The 15,579-nt window shown below is 30.2% G+C and overlaps 1 protein-coding gene across 11 annotated transcripts in view; it reads right to left on the minus strand.

Annotated features, from left to right (window-relative positions):
* The window catches only part of LOC108905439 (homeodomain-interacting protein kinase 2), a 32,748-nt gene extending 21,146 nt beyond the window's left edge, over positions 1 to 11,602 (minus strand). For 10 of the 11 annotated variants that reach the window (XM_018708296.1, XM_023457437.1, XM_018708298.1 and 7 more), the window contains exons 1-2: positions 10,788 to 11,602; positions 3,751 to 4,059 (exon numbers count right to left, since the gene is read on the minus strand). In XM_018708296.1, the coding sequence (XP_018563812.1) occupies positions 3,751 to 4,056 (306 nt within the window). In that variant the 5' untranslated portion in view covers positions 4,057 to 4,059; positions 10,788 to 11,602. The remainder of the gene's footprint in view (positions 1 to 3,750; positions 4,060 to 10,787) is intronic. The other variant, XM_018708300.1, reaches the window with a different exon arrangement.
* Positions 11,603 to 15,579: the final 3,977 nt, after the last annotated feature.

Consider the following 15,579-nt stretch of genomic DNA (forward strand, 5'->3'; position numbering starts at 1 on the left):
GGTGCAAACTTATTATAACACTAAGAAGATGTACATTCATACTTTTTACATTCGCACTATTAATTTTGAACCCATAGACCCTAAACCCATAGACGTTAAATAGAAACCAGACAGCCCATAAAAAGCAATTGGTTGATAAGAGGACGTTTTGAATAATTGTTGTAGCATTTTATTTTTTATAATTATTGTTACAAATTGGCAACAATATTTTTTTTCCCATATTATAATTCACCCTGTATACGAGGCGTTTCATTAGAAAGTAAAAAAAAAAGACGTATTTTAAGTCGTTATTAATCATAAACGGAGGAGATAAAAAGGATTTAATTAGGCATAAAAATAGTTTCGTTATCATAGTGATTTAAAGTGCTAGCGGTTTTCTGAGTCAATATGAAGCTTTTGTAAAAGTCATTACTAAACATGCCAACGGTGAAGAACGACGAAACGACAGAAAAATCAAGTGCATCATCATACAGAGAATAAAATTTGACAATTTTTTCCCTATTCGCTTACTGTAAGTTTAAGAGATTACAAATGAAGAAATCTTTATTGCATATCTTTAATAAATAATTTATCTGCTTTAGTTTTAGATTTACATTTTTTAACAATTAAAATAAAATGAAAAACATTAAAAAAAGAATATAAATAACACCTAAAAAAGCAAAACATTAAACATGTTGATCGTATTTGCATAAAATAAACGTTTTTTGACATTTAGTATTTTTGTTGGTGTAATTTGGTCACGATTTGTAGGTATTTAAATTCACAATATTTAATCTACTTCCTGTTAAACTGGAATGTGCACGAAATTTGGTATTACCTTTTAGTAGTGCATACCTAAACCTAAAATCCGTTTCTGTGCTGTGTCTACCTGTGGCGTTTCCTTTATGAACCGAAATATGTCTTCGACCTTATTTATTAATTACAAACTCGACATTTATTTAACGCTTATCCTCTACTTCTATTCATAGACAGGACAAAACCAGTCCAAAAAATCAATAGTTTCCCCTACGGAAACACTAAAAATAAAGCAATGCTAGACTATGTGACAAATTATAAAATATACACAAATTCGAGAAAGATCTGATTTCGGTTTATTTTTTGAAGTTCGTTTCGACTTTTTGGAATTTAAACCGAAACTTCTCCATCTCTAATATACAGGGTGGCTCATGTACGATGTCATTAATAACATGTTAAATGAATGAAGTGTTCGCTCTTAATATATTTCTGTAAACACATTTATTATCAAGTGACACAAATTTTAAATGTATTTTACTTGATTTTATACGTAAAAAGGCGTTTATTTAGTCTTTAATTTTTACAAGGATGTTTACATAATACTGCTATGCCTTACAGATACAATGTCTAATCTTGTTTTACCCAGAACGACAATATTTAATGTGTTCAGTAGAGCGCGTATAAACAAAATGTCGATAGGTATAAAAATTGATCTACTTAAATTACCTACCTACTTTCGATTTCGTTTTTTGTTCCACTATATTTGCCACTATGGGTTGCAATGCGGTGCCTACATTTCGACAAATTAAGAAACAGGTGGATTTCACCAGATATAACTTTAACACGGTCCATAAAAAATACATCAAATTTGTCCATCATAAGAATTTTGTATCATTTATCGCAATTAAAAAATGAACATAAATTCATTATTGGGTAACTTTTAAAAATTTTGGCGTCCAAAGTTTTAAATCCTTTGAAGCGAGTACAGCATTTAAAAGAAGTCAAAGAAATAAACAGCTAACTGTATTAGTTAGTTTTCAACCCGATGGCTTAAAAATGGAATGATTTATGAGAGAAATGTTTATTTATATCCCAAAGATTAATATGGGCACACCCAGAGCTGTTTACTGTCAAGTTTGGCTCAAGAATCGAATAGGATCCGTTGCACGACATGGTAACTGGCTTCAACAGTACGCCTAGGTTTAGGTGAAAGGCGGCGAGAAGAATACGACCCACATAGGTTCCGACTTTTAGTTTGTCTCTTGGGTTTTATTGTTTCACTTTATTTTCAGTTGGAAATCTGTTCTACAAAACATCTGTTCGTAAGCGAGCAAATATGACAAGATTTTTTAAATTTTTCAAATAATTTTTTTCAGTTACATCGTTTTTGTAAGATACAAAATAGAACTAGGTATTTTCCTAGCGACCATCAGGAGAAATACACAAAACAAAAATAGATTAAAAAATATGTTTTCTTTATTCCATTTGGACATCAAAGTCCCAAAAAATATATGTCGTGTCGTATTAAGTGAAATGTAACAATTTTTAGAATATTAATGTGACCAAAAATCGGAGAAAAATCTGTTGTTGCTATTTTATAAGACTGTCATAAATTTAACAACAGTGTCCGTACTTTTATTATTTGTTAAGGAGATGCTGTACATCTAGAAGTTTCGAAAGAGAATTTCTATTTGATACAGAACTGTGGGTAGCAAACAAGAATAAAATTACCCAGTGCCAAATTTCTACGTTCAATGACTAATCCCGCTTTTGTTACTGTTGAGCAGACGGACGCTAGAAGGGTAAGGCCTTGGATACGACTATTTAGAGACGAGAGAATCTTAAACTATATATCGCATATTCGGTTAGCGACAATATTCTATCACCTATGCAATTGGATAAGGTAAGAATCACGATACAATATTGTGGAAATTAACGAAAATTTACCGACGAGTGAAGAAATCACGTACGAAGATAGAATTAAAAACGCAGCTATTTTGAAAAGTGAAACTATCGACCCATTTGGAAACAGGCGTTCTCTAAACGATGAATATCTCATCTCTTACGTCAATAGTGAGTGTTTCAAACTATAAACAAAACTTTCTGCAGTAGAGTAGAAGAAGAAATTGTGTATTTCAATTTTAACCAAACGGAACAGTTTGAAGAAAATAAATAATTAAAAATAATTATATGTGCACAACCATTTCTGGACTTACTCCTCAAAGGTCACAGTAGTGCGAATTCGCACCCCGCTTTTTTTGAACAGCTGGCATTTCTCAGGTAGCAGTTGCCTAGGGTTCCCCCACCACGATAATTCCTTCTATAGCCCAAACACTCGAGCCGTACCGCAGTTGGCCTCGGTCTTTTATTGTCGGTCAAATTAGAGAGTCTGTAAAGTCCGATCGGTGCGAATTCGCACTAGTGTGACTTTAGTGTGGGTAAAAGTGTGGCTGAATTTATATCATATAATCTAGAAATACAACAATACAATATTTTCAAACATTTATAGTTTAATTGTAACACGTATTTATGGACAATATTGTTTAAATTAATATTTTTATACAAAAGAGTGTAAAATAAAAATCAATTTACAGAAAAGAAGCCAAAATCACAACTTCAAAAAATGATAATATCAATTTATCAACATGGGTTTTTTTTTCTTCAAAATATAGACTTTGAACTTCAAAATCCCTTTTTTCACTTTTTCTCTAAACATTATTTACAAAAAAACATACGAATTTAGTTATTTTTCAAAAAATGTTTTTTAATTGCATTTTTTATTAACAAATGAATTCTTTTTTCAAAACTAATAACATCATTCGGTTTCTGGGAAAATTTTACCCAGTTTCGATATAAATACGCCGTCTTCGTTAACAAATAAAGAAGTCATAGGGTTCAAAGCTGGCAAAGTCCCAATTCGCACTAGTGCGACCTTTGAAGAGGCCCACCCCAAGCGTGACCGTTTTCCCACATAACCAGCGTAAACAAAAGAATAAAAACTGTTATCATGCCTACCTTTTGGCCGCAGCGCTGGTAGGTATCTAAGAGCTTGATGGTAGAGGCTCGAACGAATGGTTGCTGGTTCCCAAGACTCGGACTAGCATGATTGAGGTCGAATGTTGTTGAGGTAAAGTTTTGATTGTGCCCGTGTGCGGTTACAGAGAAAACTTGCTCGACGAGAGACAGTTCGCCACCGCTATTGGGGTTAACACCACCGTTAGAGCTATAATGTTCTGTCTTACGCTTTTTTGGTTGTACCGCCCCGTTGTTGCTGCTGCTACTCGTGACCAACTGCTGGGATTGGATGAACATGTCATGCATTCCCTGGAAAAAGGACACAAATGTAAATTTGTAGAAGGCAACACAACAAACGTAACAATTATTAAGACAAAATTGGGAGTTGGTGGAACTAGACTGGCCTAAAAAGAAATCCCTACAGATGCCATTAAAAAACCCGATGAAGATGCTAAAATTTGATCGACATCGTTGAATTCAACAAATGTGTGCTGATAACCCAGAGCGGTGTTACCTTTAACATATCAAACTGAGAGGGGTATTTTTATTCATAGAAAGTGTAGAGTGGACAAGTTTGTTATTAATTTTTTTTTTGTTTCTATCGGTTTTATTAAACACAAATTATATACTTTTAGTTATGTGTGTCGCGAAACTATGAGCAAAACATGTAGGGACTGAAGCTTCCCGTAAAAATAATGACATACGTTGCTGACATTTTTTTGAAAGTTGAAAATTTACGGAATTGCAGTCAATGAATTTTTTTAAAATAATAATTTGGCAAAACTTTTTCTGTTAGGCAATTTTTTTCAAAACTTGATTTAAAGGTCCTCTTCCGAAGTTGTTAACATAACTTTAAAATGTTAATACACATTTTAAAATAAAAGATAATTATATATTTTATCAGTACATTAGTAAGCATTAAAATGGCTTTTTTCCCTGAAACATTATTATTAACTTGGAACAAATACACTTTTTTGTAAAAATTTTTAATGATCTTTAATAAGAAGTTTATTTTTTTCGAAAATTTAAGTTGTATTTAATTATTAAACTATTACAAATCCTTGTTTAATGATGTAAATTTTGTGAGATAAATCTCTGATCGATTTATTATTATTTTGTTTTATAGTTTCGCCTGCGAGTAAACAGTTCTACGAAAACTCGTAATAAAACGTCATTATTAAATTAATTGACAAAAACTACCGCTAAAGATAAAATTAAAATAGAACAGAAATCAAATGGGTATACCAGACCAGTAGGTTATTGATTATATAAAAAAAAACAGGGTTAAAAGGACTCTATTTTTTTTAGTAGAAGCAGGCACAGAAAATTGCTGTAAAAAAAAACTAAATGAGATTCCCTTCAAAATGATGCGTTTTCAAAAGTTTTTGGGCTAATATTGACTAAGTTATAACCGGTCATACTTAAATATTTTTTAGATTTTCGTCGTTTTTAACATAATAATAATTATATTTTTACAACAAATTGGTTCTTTACTTAAATTATTTTAAGTTTTATTTGTTAATAATAAATAAAGATTTTCACAATTTAGTCAAACAAATAAAAAAAAAATTAAAAAATCTTATTTTTTGCTTTTTTTAAATTTGTTTATTAACGATTTTTTGCTTAAAATTTTCCTTTTAAATTTTTTAAATAAGCCATGTCGATGGGAAATTCAATTCTCTAAATTATTTTTCCTATGAACTATAGAGAAATTTTGCTTCGTTTTCGAGCTACAATCAAAAAATTGAAAGGGGTGCATTTTCACCTCTATCTCCAATTGACACTCTAATTTAATAGCACTCCGCGGTTTTTTCATCTAAAATGAATATTTGAACGATTCATGTAATAAAATATTGAATGTCATAGTTTCTTTTAAAATCCCATAATCAATAGGTGTAGATACTATATAGGGTGTATCGGATATAAATGCCAACATTTTAACAACTTATTTAACTCGTCTTCTGTAGTTAATAGTCCAAAAAATGTCTAGAGCTTATAAAAACTGTCCAAAATGGAAAAAAAATATCTTTTTAGGGAGTTCCTGAGATCCCTCACAAGCTTTTTTGAGAAAAAATACTCTAAATTTATTAAGTTAGGCAAAGTTAAGTTTTTATGATGTAAAATTTACATGAAAATTAATTATTCATAGCAAACATTTGTTTTTTAATGGTTGAAATTTAGAATTAATCTTTTCATGGAAGTAAATCATCAAATAATTTTATTTTTGTTTTTTTACTAATTGCTGGTATTTTACTGGTTTTTGAGGTTAAGAAACTTTTTTTAGGTTAGGTTATGGTTATGTTGGGTTTGAAGTTCTTGAAATAAAATTCACATACTTTGTGCGATGACAAACATTAATAATTTACTTTTATTTATCTATCAACAAGCATTATTAAAAATTGAAACTTGTTTTTAGGTTATGTTAGATTAGGTTGGGTTAGACTATGTGAATTCAAATTTGTTTCAAAAAGCGAAGTGTAAATTTCACGTATAAATCAATGACTTTATTCTGACTTTTTATTGTTTATAATATTGATTTCGCTGATTTTTATGGAAAAAAGCAATACGTTACACAAAAAGTTAAAATGTTAGTCAATTTCTATAAATTTAGAGAAATTTTTCTCAAAAAAGCTGGTGAGGGATCTCTTATGAAATCCCTAAATTTGCTCCTCGATTTACACAAACTTGATATATTTGAGTTATGTTCCAAGAAAAACTACCTTACTAATATGCTAGTTGTTGATTTCTTCAAAACAATTCGTAACTGTTTTGCGAAAATTTATAAAAAGGTTTTAGCAGGAAACTTTTGTCAGACGTATTTATATTTTACATAAATACGAAAAAAACAATAATAAAAACAGATGGAAGTTCTCCAAAAGTACATTTCGAGCAGCGTATTTCATTCACGGACTCATGAAGTTTTTGCATGCAACTAATACCACAACTGACGTTAGACCTTATCTGGCGCTCTTCTAAACAACGCTTTAGATGCGAAAGAAAAATAAAATTAAAAATTGTGTTGATATAATATGTTTTTCATGGTTCAAGATTTACGAGCTAACACAATTTTAAATGACCTTGGCCTTGTCTGGCAACCTTAAAATATATTAACGTTCACTAAAAATGTTAATGCTCGATACAAATTACTTACACAAATAATAATTAAATCGCAGTTACCTGACAGTACTATACAGTCTAACGATTAAAAAAAAAACTAGAGATAAATCATTCCAAATTTGTGAAAACGTATCGCGAATAGTTAAAATAGAGTAGGTTGCAAAAAATTCCTAATTTCATTAATTAAAATAATTTCTAAACATGCTAATTATAGAGAAGATAACAGCAACAGATAATGAATCAAGCAGCTTTTTAAATTGATACTTGCTGCTTTAATTTCGAGTACACACACAACCAATACTAATTGACGTCAGTTTTAAATTTGTTATTTAGAATATTACACATTGGATTTGTGACGGATTTGTTGGAATTTGTTCATTGTTTGCGTGCGAACCGAAATCGTAAAATAAAAATTGCAAATAGCGAAATTCTGTTGCTGTAGCTTCGTCCATAATTTTAAACACGACACCAAATCGTGTCTAGTTTTTATTTATTCGCTAATTTTCTAGTGAATTTATATGGACTCAATCTGTAAAACACGAAAACGGCATTCTACTAATGGAAATTTAAATTGAATATTAACGCAACGAAGTACCTAAATGGAAGCAGCAATTCTCGAAGAGCTGCTTCTTCAACTTCTTCCAACAAGTTGGTTGTTATCGTGTTCAACTGTACCGTCTATAAAAAAACAGGTCTATTGTTTCTAGATACGCTTAGCATAGAAGAGATAAATGTCCACCACATGTTCCGTTATGGTTTATATTTTAGTACATATACAAGATGATTCCCAGTAAGACTTCTCCGCTCCATAAGTTGGCAACGAAAAGGGATTTTTGGATACCATAGAAGCTATTTGATAAATCTCCTTCCTAACGCCAATAAATTTATAATAAAAATCTGTAACATCAGTAGTACTAGTAATTCGTACAAAATGCGATGTAATTATAGGATTATAGGAAATATATAAGATCCTGGATTCTAATTATTGTCAGCAGCAACAAAACAGGGCTTGACGTTAGTTCTTTATACCCTAGAATGAAAATTTTAGTATATTTAAAAGCACTATTGTAACAAACATTGTTCCAATCGTGCAATGTCGACTAATATAAAGCTTACACAGCTTCAAAATCAACACATGCACTTGGACAATTAATTAATTAGGATATGAAAGAATGAAGCGCGCTTGCAGTTTTGTTTTTAAACTTTTAGATGTACCTATCTATTATTTGTGAACACACAGCATTTCATTTATGTTGGGACAATTTTAGTTTTTCATGATACATGAATAGGTCTTTTCCACAATGGAAATTTCATGCCAGGATTTCAATTAGGTGATACGTTAAAGTAGGCATGTACATCGTCGTATTTATTTGACAAAGATAACAATTAGTAATAAATTTTATAACAAAATCGGAGTGGTTAAAGTTAACGTCACCTTTCATGCAATATTTACAAAATGGGAAGTGGTTTAAAAAATGTTTTTAAGGTCCTGAAAACCCTCGTGAAAACCGTTTGGCTCGCTGTTTGGTATACTCTGAATTTACCTCCAATTTTAAGTTTTTAAAAAATCATGAGTTCTGTAATACATACATTTGTATCTACTATTTTTGAAAAAAGAGTTACGAATCACACATCAAGTAACTGTTTTATAGAATCTGTAATGTTTTAAAATGGAGATACTAAGTTGCTCCAGAGAATTTCCCAATTTTCTAGTTTTGTAAAAACCCAATTATTTTGATACACCCCACTTTTAAAAACTTACGCAGAAAGCAATGCCATAAATTAAGTCAGATTATATATATATATAGATAGTGGACATAATTGTTGTTTTGGAATTTTAACCGACATAAATAATTATCTACTTTTATCTAGGTGTATTTAAATTGCATACTTCCAATTCCTAGAAAAGTAATAACATCAAAATACTTACAGCTTACATGGGTATATTTTTTAAAACATATAATACCATACTTAATAAGTATTGCTTTCATAAAAAAAGTATTTTGTCAAACAAGATAGAACAACATCAGAGCGAAATTTGAGAAACAAGAAATGATTATTCTTTATTTTAAGGAACAGAGTAACCATTTTATAAATATGTAATTTTTCTTGGCAACTTTTAAAAGCTAGCCGACTCTATTATTCACTTTGGTGCCAAGCATTGTTTTTTTCTCACCTTATTACCTACAGATATAGATGAAACACATACTCGAATAAAAAATATATTGTAAGATAGAAATAATTAACACTATCTTGATAAATTCTACACATAACAAATAATTTTTTTAAATCAATTAGTTATGAAATTACTAAATGTTGATCGGTGGTAATAAGAGAACTTTTTTAAATATACATTATGGAATTTGGTAATAGATGTATTACGGAAGGAGCACATAAACAGAGAAGCAAAATCTAGGGAAAAATAGACAATAAGAATTTATAAAACTTAAAAAGTATGGGTGCTTGTATAAGGAGCCATATGGTTCATGAATGCTTATATTTGTTACAGTTTTAACCTATAACAGCTACAACACATCGATTGTAAACAAAAATCAACATACTTTAACCATCTTAAAAGAAATATAACACAACGTTCATGTTTATAGTTGCATAACAATTACAGTTATATGCATAGACGTTTGCAACAAATAGATTTTGGTTAATAATATTGAATTTTTCCTGATAAATTGCATATAAAGTGAAAAAAAGGAAGAAAGCTTAACAGAACTATTATAAAAGTAATTTCATACACACTGCACATTATTTGTGTTCGACTATTACATGAAATTAAACTTAAGATGATTTAAGTACAAATTTTTGGCTGACAATAAAACAGTTACCATTCTATTTATAGCTAGATATGTATTTTGGTACAGCAATAATAAGGCAGTCAATGTATTATACCAAAGGGATTTTAAAGTCAACATAAAATTACATCATTTTTAATAGATTTATGTAATTTAATGCAACCTCAAATTAAGTTCTAGAATTATATAAAAAATATTCTTGGGCAAATATAGTTTGCGAACAATACATTAGGTCCATCGAAAAGTCCACCAACAAACTTTGCAATACTTATAATGCCATATTTTGAAGCATAGGTCCCTAGGTAGTTTTGAATATTACTACCTATTTACAGATAATAATGTAGCTGATAAATTATTACATTATAATTTTAGTTTTAGTTCAGTTTTACATAATACGAAGCAACCAAATCGATTAATAAATAAATTCTTGAATTAGACAAGAGCATTCTTAAACCATAAATGGTTTACATACAACATAATCTCTCTTAAAGGTAGCGTCGGCACAACATACCAGGGGGTTACCTCCCCTATTCAATCCATATGCTAGGTGTATTATGTAAAGTTCGCATTAAATAAAGTATACTAGAGGGTAGCTCTATTATGTTCTAGATTTTACACAACTATCTCATTTCGGTGTTCTGGAAAACCCTAAACATCAACAATATTGTAATAACAATATACCTAGATATCTACAAATAATATTTAAATAAATGATAAATAAAGTTGTTGTAAAGTTAACACTGATTTACCGAATGGTTTATAAATAAATTAAGAGTTAGAGGTACTCTAATTTAGAATAACATCTCTACGAATGTTAAGACAAAACTATTACCAACATCATGCAATCTTAAATTAATATTTTTGCTCGAGTATTATCTAATGTGGTATTCCTTCGTGCATTTAATGTAACACAAATATATTTCCTAAATAATATGATTGGTAACGTTTAAAGAAATGTAATTTAAGTAGCAGACGAGGCCATCAACCAGGGCCACCTAGATAGGGAGTAGACATGCAGACAAACAAAATGTCGCCGTAAAAACGTTGTTTTTAACGAGTGTCGTAGCGTCCAGTCGAAAAAACGTATTACACAATATAAGAAAGCATTTTTACCTGTCTATCCTCCTTCTTCCTGCAAATAGCTCAACTTTCATACTGACATACGGACAAAGAGTTTCTTCAAAGTCCAGCCATTTTGAAAGAACGAATGTTGATCAGTTTGTTTACAAAATTATTTTCAAGTTCTCGAGTAGTTTAAAGACATTATTTTCACGTACACACGTTACCACACATCTTCCACACTATTATTTATCACACGTTTTCACGACAACTACACAATTACTCCATTTTTACGTTTTTCTTCATGCTGTTCCACACACGTCCACTTTCGAGGGTCTACGTATTCGTTCTACTTCGGCCGATACCCGTTTGACGTCGCTACTTGTATGGAAATTGAGAACGAAAATCGAATCGTATGCGGGTCGCCTGTTGTTTTATTTTGAGCAACGCAATTTAAAAAAAATCTACTGGTGCATATTGTGTTAAATACACGTAACAATTTATATAAATTATATTTCACAAAAATAATTTGGCGTGTTTATTAAGTGCTACCTTAATAGGAATGATTTAAGCAACAAGTGTGATAAAACTACGTAGACTCGATATATTTAAATTTAAAATAGATATTTAAACAAGGCTATTTTTATTTACACTTACAGGTATTTTATCGAATAATAATTTAGATAACAGTTTCGTTACTGACTTATGGCGAACTAATTTTATTAAACTATTTAAAAACGTTTAAAAGCAGTAGGCGTCTAATGTATCATTGTTGTATATTGTAACACAACACTTTCACACCACTTGTACACAACCATAATAATCTGCAGTCTAAAAATGTGTCAAAATAGCATTGCTTTGCTGGTAAAAATAAGAACAAACGCTGGCGAAATCTGAAATAACACATATTCTTATGCAACGTGCGCCTTTGTGTTAGTCCACCAGCATTGCGCCGTTGTGAAATATGTTACAAATTGCCTACCTCCTTGGGGTTATTAGATGATGTCACGGGTCACGCTGATTCATACTGCGTATTTCCCAGAAGGGAGGGAATTCCATTGAAGGCATTTTGCTTTTCCTAGTAAGGTGCTGTGATTTGTTTTTATTTTTACACCGTTTACGTAACATTCTGTAATTTTCTCTGTTTGATGATAATTGGAAATGTAGGTAGGTGTTATCATTCAATATAGTAATAATATTTCAGTTCTATGAAAATTGTTTTTAAAATACATAGGTTTGAAAATCAGTAAGGTTAATACGATTAATAAAAAAAAAATGTTCTGAATTCTATCTCATGTTATATCGTTGACTGCTTAGTAATTTAAATGTTGGGAGTGGAATACTATTGTTAAAATCGATGATCTGATGTTATATCAAGAAAAAACTCCGATACAGATGTTATTTATATGTATAATTTATTGAGTTCTAAACTTCCAAATCAATAAAGACATTTATTATATACAAATGAGTGTCTAGATATTTCCTTCTGTTAATTTAGAAAAAATAAAAGCAATTCGGATTCTTATCTGTGTAACTACTAACGATGAGATATAAAAGGAATAAAAGAAAATTTTTGTACGAGCTTTATATAAAATGCTTAGCCATATGGACATAGAGCGTGGTCTAGATTGTGTCCTGAATGGGAAAAACTTATTTATTGTTTAATATATCAGAACATCTCATTGTTTATAAAAATTGTGATTTATTGCATACTTGATTTTCGATTTAAGTGACCCCAAGCAAAATTGGGAGTGAAAATTACTACATCCATTCCTAGAATTACGTTTGCGGATATAATAAATTAAAGCTACTACTATTTGAATGAAATTGGTTAAGCTGCTTTTTTACAATTAAAATAAATAGATTTTTTTTAAATTCTGACACCATAAAATGAGGCTTTTTCGTGTTTATATGAACTATTTTTGTTGAATTGTGACTTAAAATCCGGTATTAATGTCTGGTTAAGCATTTTAGTTGCACCCCGTATAATGGAGTCATTGAATGTGATATGCGATACGTGATATAAAACAACTTCTAGTAACACAAATTCATTCATAAACGCTAAATCGTAAAACAGTTACTTAAATATTTGTAGTGGGAATTGTATGAGTATCTGTGATAGGTTCTACCCCCGGGAAATGAGCTACAAGGACTTCTTTGAGGAACTGTAAAATACGTCTAATGTAATTTGATGACGATATTTGTTTTGTTTGGTATAAGGGAGAATTTTAGTCTTTTAATTCAATTATAATTAAAGCAATATATGTACAGTGTGTCCAAGATAAGGATAGCATTAGGATCTAGGAAACGGTATAAGGTATAAAAAACACAACTTTTTTTCTAATTTGAGCCACCCCGTATCTCTTGCCGTTTCCTAGATCCTAATGCTATCCCATCCTTATCTTGGACATAATGTATAACTTTAATCCCGAAAACATTTTCTATGCAATTAAACTTTATTTCTTTATTTACTCACTCAAAAGTGAATACATGCAATGAAATATACACTTACATATTTCACAAAATATTAACATTCATTTTCATGTTTATTTAAAAATTAAATATCAATTAATAAAATAAACAAAGTCTTGCCCTATTGATGTTGTTTTCTAAATGTATGTGTACAGTACCGGAAACTAATTATTCTAGAGATAAATAATAACAAATCTAGAAACAGATTTCAATGTCTAGAGTCTTGTTACAGAACGATGTCATATGTTTATTTATACCATCATAACCTTTATCTGTGTATACCAGTAGCGGCTCGTGAAAATTAAAATGGTCGTATTTTAACAGTAAATAGTGGAAGCGAAGGGTTTTTTAGGTTAAAAAGTTTCATAAGAAATTCGTAATCAGCTGATGGATACAAACATCCGAATCAAATGAAATTTCTCTAATATGTTTTTATATTTTAATATTTTCAAAATTTTGCTATTCTTTGAATGTCATGTGATCTAGAAATGGTCGTAAAAATAGTTACAGTTACAGGTATGGTATGACTGTTTATAAAATGCGATAGGTAGATATTAAAATAATAATGATATACTTAGTTCTGTTACACTTTTATTACTTTACTAATCTTCTTTGACCTTTTTAAGAAGTTGGTACCTGATGCTCATAGAAATTTAAAATGTATCATAAGGATTTGTTTGACCCCTCAGTGGATTAACTTGCCAATGTGCCAAAAACTCGTAAAATCAGTAGACACAACAATAAAGTTGCAGACCTGATTTGTATTTATTACAAAATAATTGTATGTAGTTTACCTGTAATGGAGACAGTCTGAGCTATAATAAGGCATTGGTGCAGGTACCTTTTAATAAGGTTATTTGCAAGAAAACTTTATAACAGCAATTATTTATTTGCAAAATTGGTTTCAAGGTTTTAGATGAGGTTATAGAATACTTTTTTTAACATATTTTGTTTCTTTCTTTATCTCTGATAGGGCAAAGGTACATGTATCTATTCAGAAGGTAAATCTCAACAGAAAAATATATTTGCAATCAGTTAAGAAATTTTTTTCTCGAAGAGTTTTTGTGGCGTAAATGTGTATCCGCTAAGTTCTGTAGAATTATATCTTTATCAAGTTTTCTAGTTACTAATATACTGTAATTTAATAATTAAGGAATTTCAAGCAAACGTGGCATCCACCTGTCTCTGCAGACTTACGCGACTGCGACGTCGCTAATTAGTAAGAAGATATAGAAATCTGACAGACGTATCACTTAGCTACTTTGAAAGTTAAAATGTGTAAGTCATGCGCATTTTCTTGCCAATCCATTCTAATTAATGGTTGACTGGGTTGCTTGCATTGTCAAACAACCTCCTTTTTTTTTAATTTGAAATTTGTGAAATTTTATACAGAAATATTTTGGTTGTGTATAATTTTTTGAGTCTTTTGTTTACCGATTTAATAAATAGCCACCTAAGATATTGTAATTATTATTTTTACTGTATTAAATTTGTTTTCATATTTATAAAAAATATGATGATGGGTATGGGATTTTAGATGCTGAAATTGTCCCCTATTTTCTTCTATGAAATTTCATTTTTCTCGAAAATGGTACATGCCACCGAATTTCAGCAAGTATACCTTTTTTTTGTAGTATGCTTTAGAGTTTACAGAACCGTTTAGAAATGTTATAAATTTAGAATTTTAACATTTTTTTTTTCGATTGTACCCTCCAATTACCTGCATCGGCGACACTGCTTTTCAGAACAAAACATATCTCGAAAACAAGGCGTCTAAGAAAAAAACTTTACATGAACTACCTCTATTATTTTTCCATGAGGAACTTGCACACGATTTTTTTAATATTTAAAAACAAAACAAGTTTCGAAATTGTATAATGCAATTTAGATTGGTACTTTAAGTATAACTGTTACTAAAAATCACTAAAATTGACTAATGAATTCAAACTTAATTGCCTCCAATTTCTTGCTAATTTATTATAGCTAGGAAATATTTCTCAATTTATGTATTACATGAACTTGGGCCAATTTCTTGATTAATTTGTGGATAAAAAAATTGGTAATTGTAAAACACTGATTTCATGAAAAAATTATTGTCGAAAATTGTTAAAACTCGTGTGATAAAACTCCATACTTACCTCATGAAAAGAAGCACACGTGCATGCCCATACCGGGGCATTTCCTGGACAAAATTATGAGTCCAATCAAAATAGGGGCACGCGATCCCAAACAAGTCTTTCATTCCATTGAAATTGACACACAATTATTAGCTTTAACCATACGTTATGGATATGTTTTATATCGAAGGGGTTTGTTTCGACCCCCTGCATTGTCTGTGCGGTTTAATTAGTGCTATTTCTCGTAGAAAATTAAT

Source organism: Anoplophora glabripennis, unplaced genomic scaffold (genome assembly GCF_000390285.2).
Source record: "Anoplophora glabripennis isolate ALB-LARVAE unplaced genomic scaffold, Agla_2.0 scaffold42, whole genome shotgun sequence".
In the NCBI taxonomy this organism is placed as follows: Eukaryota; Metazoa; Arthropoda; class Insecta; order Coleoptera; family Cerambycidae; genus Anoplophora; species Anoplophora glabripennis.